The sequence below is a fragment of the Trachurus trachurus genome, assembly GCF_905171665.1.
Source record: "Trachurus trachurus genome assembly, chromosome: 9".
Lineage (NCBI taxonomy): Eukaryota > Metazoa > Chordata > Actinopteri > Carangiformes > Carangidae > Trachurus > Trachurus trachurus.
Window position 1 is genome coordinate 34,921,586 of NC_139895.1, and position 13,045 is coordinate 34,934,630.

General features: G+C 40.5%; 3 protein-coding genes across 3 annotated transcripts in view; 1 reads left to right on the forward strand and 2 right to left on the reverse strand.

Moving 5' to 3' along the window:
* The window catches only part of LOC310991494 (uncharacterized protein), a 98,236-nt gene that overhangs the window by 29,888 nt on the left and 55,303 nt on the right, over nucleotides 1–13,045 (reverse strand). The gene's annotated exons all lie outside the window — the stretch shown is intronic.
* upb1 (ureidopropionase, beta) lies at nucleotides 215–5,398 on the forward strand. The gene is made up of 10 exons (XM_083978858.1): nucleotides 215–411; nucleotides 1,390–1,561; nucleotides 1,672–1,759; nucleotides 1,859–1,953; nucleotides 2,045–2,203; nucleotides 2,291–2,460; nucleotides 4,034–4,115; nucleotides 4,222–4,264; nucleotides 4,692–4,846; nucleotides 5,030–5,398. Exons 1-10 carry the CDS (start codon nucleotides 308–310, stop codon nucleotides 5,111–5,113), a joined length of 1,152 nt encoding a protein of 383 aa, XP_083834984.1. The 5' UTR covers nucleotides 215–307; the 3' UTR covers nucleotides 5,114–5,398.
* Nucleotides 8,344–12,673, reverse strand: gucd1 (guanylyl cyclase domain containing 1). Its single transcript, XM_083979507.1, has 6 exons — nucleotides 12,291–12,673; nucleotides 12,074–12,158; nucleotides 11,031–11,196; nucleotides 10,847–10,938; nucleotides 10,502–10,743; nucleotides 8,344–9,609 (listed from the first exon to the last, which is right to left on the reverse strand). Exons 1-6 carry the CDS (start codon nucleotides 12,295–12,297, stop codon nucleotides 9,518–9,520), a joined length of 684 nt encoding a protein of 227 aa, XP_083835633.1. The 5' UTR covers nucleotides 12,298–12,673; the 3' UTR covers nucleotides 8,344–9,517.

Sequence of the window (13,045 nt, forward strand, 5' to 3'; positions counted from 1 at the left end):
ATTTGATAATAACGGAAAGCTTCTTCTTCTTCTGTTTCTATTTTCTTTTGTTGTTGTTGAAAAAAAAAAAATCACTTTCAATTGTGTCGTCGGAATCCTACTTGTGGTGAACCCTGGCTGCGTTTTAATGTCCAACTTCCGCAAAAGGCGGCTTTAGTTTCCCCCAAAGCCTGAAGTAGGCGTCACGGGAGGTGAAAGCACCGTGACCGTGGGTTATATAAGGAGCGGAGCAGATAAAGAGAGAGCGGTCTGTGCTGCTGTTGTCGCTGCTGTGAGGCCGTCAACCCCGGGGGGAAACACCGCAGAGATGTCGGCGTGTGAGTTGGAGTCTGTGGAGAAGAGTCTGGAGGATCACCTGCCGGAGCCGCAGCTCTCCGAGGTCAGACGCATCTTATACGGGAATGAGACCAAGTGAGTAGTAATTGTAGTGAACCAGACTTAAACGTGTTATTTCTATATAATATCAGTTTTTCCTGCTCAATTTGTCCTGGGTAAATTATTATTCTGTTGAGTGGACTTTGGTCTGTTGTCAGAGCTGGACTGTAGCTACAACACACACAACCTTTCACCTGGTCAGAGCCTCAGTACAAGTCCAAAACTTCATACATGCACATAGCATGTTCAGACCGGCCTGTGCAGTGTGCACAATTTCAACATTTAGCAACTTATCTGCACAGTATTGTCTTGATCAATTACATTTTGTCAGTTATCATTTATTATTCAAAAGGCCTGTTTGCTTATGTTCCATCCAACAACACAAAACCCAGAGATACTCAGTTCACTAACTGTGACAAAGAGCTGAGCTGGTTGATAATCAACAGAGCTGCTGCAGGTTTCTGACCTAAGGAGTCAAAGGCTTTTCTTACTTCTCTAAAGCCAGACACACAGAGCTAGGTTCTTACTAGAAACCTGGTGTTACATCCTCCATCCATTTCCTCTGTTAAAGGGATAGTTCAACCTTTTGGCAAATTGGCCCATAGGAGTAGGTGCATTACCTTTAATTGTGGGTGTCTCGTAATGTTCCCTTATTATCTCATAGCATGGTGAATGTACAGGTCACAACTTGTCCACTAGAGCGTTTTGGTGTTGTTGGATTGTGAATTTGATGAGTTTGATGAAGGAAACCAAGAAATCCCATGAGCCTCCGTAGCGTAGCTCTGAGCAGCTCACGGCTCTGCTCCGCCGTTCTAAAAATATCTTGCACCGACAATTAAAGGTAACAACCAATTTGCCAACATTTGAACTATCCCTTTAATGCTAAAAATATACATTTTAGTTTAGTTTTTTGTTTGCTAGTAGTTCTATATTTACTGTTTATCCAGAAAGATTATGTCCACACCATGGACACCAATGGGCGAATCCCTTAAACAGGAACTATCCCTTTAACAGGAAGTTGGACCTCCCGTCGTGCGCTGTGGAAGCCGCCTCTGAGCGGGACTTTGAGCTGCAGGGGTACAGGTTTGAAGCCACGCAGGAACAGCTGAGGCCGCCCAGGAGGATCCGGGTGGGACTCATCCAGAACCATGTTGTTCTGCCAACTGACGCCCCCATCCTGGACCAGGTGGGTCAGAGACATGATGATGATGATGATGATGATGATGATGATGATGATGATGATGCTGTGAGTGGTTTGATAGAACAGATTTCTTGAGGTGCACGTTCCCTCCGCAGGTCAACGCCATGCACAGCCGGATAGGTGAGATGGTGGAGGTAGCGGCCATGTGCGGTGTAAACATCGTCTGTTTCCAGGAGACCTGGAGTAAGTGTCTTTATGAGTCAGTTACAGCAGTGAAATAATATTGTAAATCAAATGATCCCAGTAAAAAAAAAGACTGACAGACTTTTTTCTTTCTTGCAGCCATGCCATTTGCTTTCTGCACCAGAGAAAAAGAGCCATGGACGGAGTTTGCAGAGTCTGCAGAGGAGGGAAACACCACACGCTTCTGCCAAGAGGTGAAACTGCCACAACTGCCACAGAGACACAGATATGACTCGCTGCAGGACACAAGTCTCATAAACACTGTGATTCTGTTGTTATTATTAGCTGGCCAAGAAATACAACATGGTAGTTGTTTCCCCCATTCTGGAGCGGGAGCAGCTGCACGACACTCTGTGGAACACGGCAGTGGTGATCTCCAACTCTGGAAACGTGTTGGGGAAGAGCAGGAAGAACCATATTCCCCGGGTTGGAGACTTTAATGAGGTGAGTGGCCGATGTCGGCCGTCAGACTCTGTGATGCGCAGGATTAGACTAAAACTGTCCAGTTGACTGTGTTGTCTTGACTCCCAGTCGACATATTACATGGAGGGTGACAGCGGCCACACAGTGTTCCAGACGCAGTTTGGGAAGATAGCAGTGAATATCTGCTACGGGCGCCATCACCCTCTCAACTGGTTCATGTACAGTATGAATGGAGCCGAGATCATCTTCAACCCCTCAGCTACTGTTGGAGCACTAAGGTAAGGGATTACATAGAGTCATTATGGCAAGCCATTTTAACATTTAAAAGCCAGACTGGATATGTGTTGCAGATATCTGTAATTCAGTTTTGCCGAGTCAAAAAGAACAATTTAGATATCCGCAACCGAGGACAAATGATTTTTGCCATTCACGTGTATAGGGTTTGTCATCTACAATTCAGTTGCAGATATCTGCTATGTGAATTACAGATATCTGTTACTGAGTTATGACTATTCCTAATTCCAGTTTGAGATATCTACAATTTGATTCTGACTAGTCATAATTCCAGTTCAAGATATCTTTAATTCACCTCAATTATAAAGATATGTCCCTTTTCAGATATCTTAAATTAAGTTTTGACTAGGCAAAATGACGTTGTAGATATCTCAAACTGGAATTAGGAATAGTCATAATTCAGTTATAGATATCCATAATTCACATAGCGGATATCTGCAACTGAATTGTAGATATCTGTAAGGACAAACCCCATACATATGAATGGCAAGTGACGTCATTTGTCCTAGGAAGAATGTAGTTGCGGATATCTGAAATGTTCTTGAATGAAAAATCCAACTATTCAAAATGTAATTACAACTAGTCAGAAAGACGTTGTTGATATCTACGACGTTAATTTCAGAGAGTCAAATTTAGCTTTTGAATGTTAAATCCGCTTGGATATACAGTATTACCCTGCCCAACAATATTTACCCCATACACTTATATGTGTGCACTGAGAACAACATTCACATGCAGCCACAGTCTCATCTCTATAAAGATGAATTAATTAGTGAATATTTATCATGTGAGGTCGACTTTAGGGACCTTGGTATAGCGGGGTCTGGGTACAGGCTCCTCTTTGTGACACTAAATGTGGTATTTTAGATTAAAACTTTAAATTAATCAAATTTTAGATGAATCAAATTACCCAGAGAACCTGCAGCAGGGGTCCATGACCTCAGGGGATTGTTATTATCACCTATTGTTTTTATATATTGCATTTATTTTGTCATACATTGCCAGTCACCACTTGGATTTAACTAAGCTAATAGGTCAGATAATTACTGGATAATTACTGCATGGATGATTATGTTTCAGCTGGCAACTTATTTAACCTTAACTGATGCAGTCTCATTTCTTAAACAACCATGTCAGAAGACAAATCCTGTGGTCGTGGAAAAGATGTTAATCTGTTTCAGAAGGGTCAAATTATTGGCATCAAGCAAATAAAACATCTAAGGAGATTTCTGAGACTAAAAATGAGTTAAGAACTGTCCAACACATTATTACAAACTGGAAGGATAGTGGGGAACCATCATCTTCAAGAAAGAAATGTGGTCCAATGTGACCACAGAGTCCAGACCTGAACCCCATTCACAATCTTTGAAAATTAATGCAACTCTGGACGGAAATAAATGTTGTGACATTGCAGAAGCTTAGTGAAACGATGCCACAGCAAATGCATGAGGTAATCAAAGCTAAAGGCGGCAAATATTGGAGTGTGTGACTTTTTTTTGGGGACGGGCAGTGTATAATTATTGTTACAGCGACAACTACATTTTTTCTCTACTGCAGTGAGCCCATGTGGTCGATAGAGGCCAGGAATGCTGCTATAGCTAACCACTGTTTCACTTGTGCAATCAACCGTGTTGGGACGGTAAGTCAACCACAAACAGTTTGTAGTCATACATCATGTGGCTCTAATTCATTCACAGGAGGGGAAAGTGTGTAAAAATGTCTTTGTATTCTTGTGCTTCATTCAGGAGAATTTCAAAAGTGAGTTCACATCTGGTGATGGAAAAAAAGGTAAGAGATTTATTTCCTGAAATACAGAAACATGTTTTCATACCATTTAAATGTGGCTGTGGTGTAATTTAAAGTATTTTTAGTGTTACCGCACCCATGTGTGTTTTGTGCAGTGCATGCAATAAAAAGTCAAATAAATAAAAGTAATAAACCAGGAATAAATTAATAAATGTGTGACTTTTTAATGTAACAAATACATTCTCCTTAATTCATGAGAACAGTCTGATTTCTGTGACCTAAAATAATACATATTGAGATGTTTCACAATTTATTTTTGGTTGAAAGTCCTGTCTATCACTCCAGCCTTAATAAACTGTTTGTTTAGTCTTTTTTCCCACTCCATTCAGTCAGCTAGCTTTGGTCCCACGTTCAGTGACTGTGACCCTGCTTGAGAAACAGTTACAGACTTCTGTCCTGACTTTTGCAGCTCACCACGACTTCGGACACTTCTATGGATCCAGTTATGTGGCGGCTCCCGACGGCAGCCGGACCCCGGGCCTGTCCAGGATCCGTGATGGACTCCTGGTGGTAGAACTGGATCTCAACCTGAACAGACAGATCAGTGACAAGTGGAGTTTTAAGGTAGATTCAGCAAATTCTCACTTTTGAAAAGCTGCAGCAGGTTTACATAAAGATTACTCATTCATCATTCAATAATTTCAGCTAGAATTAGGAGTGCACAATAATTATCATTTGTATGGAACCAGCCAAGTCAAGAAGATGCAGACGTTCTGCTGTGATGACCGACTGTGCTTTACTTTGCAGATGACTGGGAGGTACGCAGAGTACGCAGAGGAACTGACCAAAGCTGTTCACCCTGACTTTAAACCCAACATAGTGAAGGAGTAGAGGACGGAGAACAAGCCACAGAATTACTCACACACTTAAAATCTGTCAGACTGATGCATCTTCACTGTTACATCTCATAAAAGTCCAAAGTCAAACAAGACTCCTGTTCATTTGATTCTGAGTCAGCTTGATTTTATTATTGATAATTTGTCAAACATGAAATCTTGAGTCACGTGCAGCTGAATTTAAAGTTATTTGAAGTTGCAGACAGAGCATTGAGTATACTGAATAAATGCTGCAGTGTAACAGTAGGACAATAGCAATGTAATTCCACAAAGCCATTATGTTACCAGAGCAAGTCAGGCTGCAACAGCAAAGGCTTTGAGTGGACTGAACTGAGTGTAGCTGTGTTTGCTTTGTTGTTACTAAACTTTTTATCAGTGAGAGGAAAAATATTTTGTCCTTTTGTAAATGTTGAGTTTTCAAGGTGAACCTTTTTGTTGAACATTTTGTTTTTGCAGAGGAGGCACCAGCAGAGGAATGTTGATATAATCACTGATTTAAATGACAATATTAAAGACAGCGTTGGCCTTTACACTGCTCTGTCCAGTTAGCTCTACTGGATGGGACCAAATAAGGAAAAAGTTATCACACCATTGGATTTAATTTGCTCAGCATTTAATTGTGAGATTTTATATGGGGAACTGTCATCAGGTTAGTTGTGATCATTTTCTGTGAAGATTTTTAGTTTTACACTTAAGGGAATATGAAAAAAAAACCAGTGGATACTTAAACCTTAAATGTAGGAGCACTGGTTGAACACTGACTCATAAAAGGATCATTCAGGTGGCATTTGAAGAACAGGATACAGCTGTGATTTTATTCCTTTCATAATGAGATAACTCTGCTCTGTATAGTGGAATACTGGACATGTAAGAAAACAAACAATATGAACAGATATATTCTTGATTTTGTGAAAATCAAGCAGACTGGGTTAACGAGGCCAGGTCACAATGCCTGGTGATTGTGGCCAGGGACAGTTTTGTACTGTTGATATTGTTCTTATTGATTGATTGATTGATTGATTGATTGATGTTATTTATTCATTTTTCAGCCAGTGTGGTGGTGTATGTATCCATGACAAATGTCCATCGGGACAATAGATTTAATCTTAATCTAGTAAAATAAACATGGTGAAGGGAGCTCATATATTGACGCATTACCTTCAACGGCTCTGTGTATCCATTGTATCCTGGGGGAGATCCAGCGGCTCCTACGTGGAGTCAGACTTCATTACGGAGACGTCGGCAGCCTCTGTCTCCACTGGACTGTGAGTGACAGCATCCTCGGCTGCTTCACTCCTTCGCCTTTTCACGGACGTGGATGTGAAGAGCAGAATATCAACATCACCACCATCCAGATGTGACGTGCACGAGGATGCAGTCTTTGTCAAAGGGCGGACTTGGGTTGCTAATTGACAAAAAACAAAAAAACAATACAAACCGGTTAACACGAGGGAGGGACAACACAGTTAAACACAGCCAGAGTCTCCTGTACCTTTATTCTTCAAGTGTGTCTCAGGCGGCTTCACTTGGACCACGGTGCCCTTCATTATCTCACACTGACAGCCAACATCTCTGGTAGCGGGCTAAATGGAAATGTGAATGGTAAATTATCCTCCGGTTCGTGAGCAGGTACATGTTGATGAAAATGTGTGCGTACCTTTACTGGAGGCGATGCGCCGACGGTGTACAGTGAAGGGACCGCATATTCCGCCAGCTTCAGGTAGCTAGCCAGTCCTGCGGTGTACATTTTAAAATTTGTGAAGAACTCCTCAGAAAAATGTCGGTCACATAACCGGGAGTTCATACAGAGTCCTCCTTCTTCAAAATGAGCGAACTCCAGCCATTGTTTCCTTAACCACGGGTCGAGTGGAAATGGATAAAGATTGCGGGAGTTCGCACAGCCGAAAATACAGCGTCGGCCCATCGTCTGTCACAGGCTAGCAGCTGCAGCAGCATGGAGGTTGTTGCCATGGTTGTCAGGGTGAGGGAGGCGACGTAAACAATAGAAAAGTTGATTTTGATTGGATGCAGATACGGAACCGCCCCCTAGTACAGAATGAGTCATCAAACGTCAGACTTTTTGTTACAGGAAGAGAAAATACCTACATAGATTTTTGGGCTCCCTGACCTGAAAAAAAAAACAAGGAAAAAGCTAACATAACTTTTATTATCAACCTTATTATTTTAATGGCAAAATTTCATATTCACAAATGTAAGTTCAAAACCTTCCTTTACTGCTTTTAACGGTGAGCTCAAGCAATACATAACCTCCATCAAATTTTCAAACAACCAGAAAGCGATTAAGACTATCAATATATGTGAAAACTTACATATACATATTATATATTCATATATATAAAACATTTTTTGTAAACCTATAAATTCCCCCTGGCGTATAATATAAATGTGCTTTATTAATTGCATTTTACCATGAAAAACTGTTTTTGTATTGTGAAACAAAGTTCTGAATAAAAAAAAAAAAAAGAAAAATACATGGATTTTTTTTTTTTTTTTCGTTTTGTGGATTCAGACGTATACTTTGGAAAAACACCACTCCTTTATGTTAATATTGTCCTCTCTGACTTTGTTCTTTACTACAGAAATTTAATATTGGGCTGTTGTGACAAAAATAATGCATTGTTTCCTCATCATGAACTCACTTCTTGCCAAATCTCACATTCATAAATGCAAATAATCAAAAAGAAGCCATGTTTCTCGGTGCTCAAGACAGCAGCAGTACATGTCAGCACTTCGCCATGTGCAAAACAAAAAAGTGACTAAAACTGTAATATTACTAGAATAATGTGACTATAAAATAGTTTTCAACTATTGACAGTTGAAAACTGCCAATAGTTTAAGCTTAACTAAGACACATCAACTATTTAACTGATAGAGATATATAAAAGAATTATGTCTTGACTTACTGTTTTTTTTAATTATGCAAATATAAATTAAATCAATTAAATTACACATTAATGTTTTCAGTTTATCATTATGCTGTCTATTTTCACTTTGTCTTTTCTTTTACTTAGCTGTAATGATTTGAATGTTTTCTTATTACATCAATGTGGTATGTATTGAGAGGAAAATAAACAATCAATTAACACAGATACAGAATTAAAGCTGGGAAAATACATTTCTCATGTCATGTCGGTCTTTATAGTTGATGTGCTAGAAAAACTGAAACTGAAGCGTGTTTTAAAATCCTTTAATCGTAACATATAAATGCAATCCTATGTTTTAAGAAAAAAATAAAGTTTGCGGTTTAAAATCTGTTCTTACCAAAAAGCACAACAGGTAGGGACCACTTAATGGATTCAGAAAAGTAATTTAAAGGTAAATTCTTCAATTTAAATAACATAATTATGTCTGGTATGAAAAGTGTAGTGCAAAAACTTTAACATATACCAAAAATAAAAATAAAAGTGAGTGACAATGTGTAAATTAGCAAGTCTTCACTGCTTTCCACAGAGAAAATTACACCTTTGTTCCTACACATGATCAAAACAAGCAAACAATGCATCCACCTAACCAATGTGTTGCCATGGACACAAAATGCTGAGCCATTTATTTCCCTGTGAAGTGAATGAAACTGGTGAATTCATGTTTCAGCGAGTCCATCCACGATCCATGTTCTTCTGCAGGCAGATTGAGTTCCATAGAAAACTATGGGAGTATTGCATTGCACTCGTTTTGTTCATTTGTTGCGCATGTCACACATGAGGGCAATAATTACCTGAGACTCTCAAAGCACAACTACTACAACTCCTGTTTCCCCTATTGATTGAATCATCTTTAAAAAATGGCCAACAGGTGAGTAAGCAGGATTCCTACAAGGACAAGTGGAGGTGAGGGCGGTGGCTGCAGATGAACTCCTTCAGATTTCAACACTGACCGGAACAAATACATTTGTTGTCATCTTTAACCCTGAAAAACACAAATACTATTTACTGGTAATTTCTATTATAGGTTCTGATTTCCACATTTCATCCACTGTAGTTTCACGAGTCTCAAATCCTCTGCTCAAAGTCTGAGATATCAACAGGTTCCATCTGTGCGCAACCACAGGCATTAAAATTCAACAAAGACAATAACATTTTATTCACCTATCTGCTCGTGTCAAAACAGGAGATAAAAAAAATAAATAGATTTGGAACCCTCTAGTTGTTAATCTATCACAGGTCAAGCAGTGCTGACTGGGTAAAAGGGAATAAGAGAGCTGTGATTCTGCAGCATGTGTTAGCAATCTTTTTCCTGTGGGCAGTCAGGCTTATTAGCACCAGGGGAGGAGAGTCCAGGAGATCAGCTACAGCTGACGGCTCGGGACTGGAGACCTGCAACAGCAACGTGTCAATAGAATAATGAGCCCAGGAACGGCGACATCCATCATCGCTGTCCATCAACTCTCCTTGAAGACGAACAGGATGTCCTCATCAGTCCCATAGCTCCGTCGAGCCTCTTCAAAGTTACTGATGCTGGTGCAGCACACCCCTGAAACAACAAACACACATTACCTGTTACTAACAGTCATATGGTTGTAGTGGTTCAATAATTAGCAGCTGTGGCCACATGGATGGTAATGTTGGTCTGTCGGCTCAAAAACATCTCATTTACTAACTACTGAATATGAATAACCATTAACTTTCACACAAATTTAGATTGTTCCCAGATGACGAATCCTACAAACTTTGGTGACACTTTGTAGGTGTATTTCAGACATTATGCTAAACATAGTAATATTAGCATTGTCATGATGAGCATGTTAGCTTGCTGATGTCTGAATGTATGTGTCCAATAGACCAGCATTTCTTTTGTTCCACCTTCCACAACCATTGTTTTGAATGCATACATTTAGAAACAGTCTCCATTGCTGCTAACAAGATCATTCATTTGAAGTTGTTGCTGAAAATGGACTAAAATATAATTTCATGTAACAAATAATTATTTTAATTTTATCATTCTGTATAACTATTTTTTTTATTAACTGGTTAATTCTGTCTGGAAATAATGACAATGTCTTTGTACAGAGTCGTCAGAGTCCAAGGGATGAGTTCAAAAGCCAAACTGTTATGTAATGAACAAACATACTGTATGAAAGAGACAAACAGTAAATCTTTATATTTGAGAAACTTGAAAAGGCAAGTGTTTAACATTTTGCTTCAGATATGATCTAACTGATTATCAAATTTGTTTGAAATCATTCTGTCTAAAATCTCTTAAAATACCATGAGGAGTGACACACTTTATACCTAATGTGTCCAGATGTTACTTTTGACAGTCTATTGGCTTTAGGAGAGTTTTTTTATTTTATTTCCTTGAAGCCTGTTGATTTTATATGTTTTTATTCAAATACATACGCCACACTCAGCCTGCGCTTACTCACTGTCAGAATACGCAGGGTTGTTGTAGAAAATACAGCCTGTGGTCCTGTTGAAGCCGCACACGACCACAAAGTGACCTTGGTACTCTGGCTTTCTGCAGAAACACTTCTGACCCACAGGCAGGAAGCAGCAGTATTTGACAGGCGAGGCGCACAGTTCACATGTCAAGACGACAGCGTTGACCAGTACTATGGCAACGTGGCCCTGCTCCAGGTGAGACTGGATTTCCTCAACGGTTACAGAACTATATATATGGAGAGAAGCACATTTCACATGTTACGTTTACATTGTGTTAATGAAAAACAGCTGGTATGTCCAAGTTAATAATAACTAACAGAAAAACTCACCATTTCCTCACCACCACACCTTTGCTCTCTGCTTTGAGGAAGAGCTCATTCACCCTGTCCTCTTCTGTGTCAAAATGCTTCTTATAAAAGGACTGCAAACCACACAGAGACAGTACAGAGTCACACACACAGGCCTAAAATACTAGGTTAGAACAGCACTAATAGCTCACACTCAGTAAAGTACCTGATTCTTAAAACCCTTATCAACACCCAGAGTCTGTGTGCAAAAGCAGTGTCTGATTCCAAGGTGGCACATGACGTAGGCCAGGTCAATAGTCCACACACTCTCTGTCAACTTCAGATCCCAGCATGCCCTCTGAAACTCCTCATCGCAAACTGGGTGAAGGTATCTGCAAGAATGAATAGTAAAGCATTGAAATGAATGAAATGGCTTAAAGGGATAGTTCAACATTTTGGCATATTCGCCTATCACCATAATCCCTATAGTTATAGGGGTAGGCTCATTACCTTTAATTGTTGTTTTGAGATCAGCAGGGCAGAGACGCAAGCTGCTCAGCTAACACAATGGGGATGAATGGTACAGGTCCCCTGTCCCTCGAAACTCATCAAATACACTGTCCAACAACTTCAAAACGCTCTTGTGGACAAGTTGTGACCTGCACATTCACCACGCTATGAAATAATAACGTAACATTACGAGACAGAGTTGTTTTCGAGGCAAATGCAGAGCCGGAACTACATTCCAGACACGGCTGCTGGGTGGAGTGATTTCAAAAGTGCATGTAGTTCCCAGTATTTGCTTTGTGTGTTGTGATGTTACATAATTATACATGATTATATCATAGTGTGGTGAATGTTCAGGTCACAACTTGTCCACCAGAGCATTTTGGAGTTGTTGGATTGTGTATTTGATGAGTTTGATGAGGGTCAGCGGACCTGTACCATTCACCTCCATTGTGTTCACTGAGCAGCTTGCGTCTCTGCCTTGCAGATCTCAAATCATCATGCACAGATAATTAAAAGTAATGAACCTACTTCTATGACTATAAGAATTATGGCAATAGGCCATATTGCAAAATGTTGAACCATCCCTTTAACTATGGTGTAGCCATGACACACCTGTAACATTTATAAAAGTCAGGAAGTACAGTACAATCTAAAATCTACTACCTGTGGGGAAGATGAATTACTAAACACATTTCCCTAAGTACACTGAGAGTGAACGTGTCATGATTTAACGTGTCAACAACTTTACTGTGCACTTACTTCAGGACCATCCTGGAGCAGGCTAACCCACAGTCCCAGTGGTACAGCTGCCGAATGACAGGCACATTCAGCAGGATGGCATCCTCTGAGGAAACCCGTGCTGATATTAATACACTTTAAAAATAACTTCCACGTACACATCGACGCTGCTATAAAAAGCTGTGACTGTGATATGTTGATTAGATGTGGTGTAAACACCGGCGAAGACTTGACTCACCTGTCATTCTGCTGTAGTCTTTCCTTCCAGACGGGCAGAGTAGCTAACCCCAGACGGGCTGGTCAGTCTTGTTTACAGCATGTACAGCTGGGCTGGCTTTCCTCATCGAGGCTGGCTACAACAACCCGGCTGCTGCTGCTGCCCTGCTGCCCCACTGTAACTTTAGCCTGGAGGCTAACAGCAGCAGTTAGCCTGCTTCCTGCTCCGCTGCTCGCACAGCAGGGCTTTAGCTCCTCGACATACACCGACACTAGACATACAACAACTATTCAACAGAACAGGACGAGGATAAAACTACAAAAACTCAATTTTGACAAGTTTTATGTCGGTGCCTCCATCTGAGAGGCTGCCCTGCCTTTCTCTGTTGTTTGCTCCTCCTAGCAGGCAGCCCACTGAGGAGCCTCTGCTGCTGGGACGTCACACACAGCTGTGCTGCCCCCGTGCGGCGCGGAGGAGGAGTGGGTCCAAAGTGGGTCTGTGACCATAGACTAGTCTGTGACTCATGCTGTGTAGCCGACTACAGATGGTGATTGAGTATAAAGGAAGAAACAACGTAATATGTCTTAGTGGGGTGTTGTCGTGTTGAGTCACTATGTGCTGTCAGAGTAGCTTCACTTCTGTCTGAACTCAATACATAACTTCAACATAACTCCAAGATCTCCATGAAGTTTCAGAATCAAAGTCTGCTTTATTGCTTTATCCACTAAATATGTAGACACACAAGAAATTTGACTCCAGTTTTACATTGCAAAGTT

Excerpts from the sequence above, each read along its gene's own strand:
- upb1 (XM_083978858.1), top strand. The coding sequence starts at position 308 with ATGTCGGCGTGTGAGTTGGAGTCTGTGGAGAAGAGTCTGGAGGATCAC. Across the intron at positions 1,760-1,858 it reads CTGTTTCCAGGAGACCTGGA|CCATGCCATTTGCTTTCTGC; the intron begins GTAAGTGTCTTT and ends TCTTTCTTGCAG. Across the intron at positions 4,265-4,691 it reads ATCTGGTGATGGAAAAAAAG|CTCACCACGACTTCGGACAC; the intron begins GTAAGAGATTTA and ends TGACTTTTGCAG.
- gucd1 (XM_083979507.1), bottom strand. Across the intron at positions 11,197-12,073 it reads TGCTCCAGGATGGTCCTGAA|ATACCTTCACCCAGTTTGCG; the intron begins GTAAGTGCACAG and ends TCATTCTTGCAG. Across the intron at positions 10,744-10,846 it reads GGTGTGGTGGTGAGGAAATG|TTCTGTAACCGTTGAGGAAA; the intron begins GTGAGTTTTTCT and ends CCATATATATAG.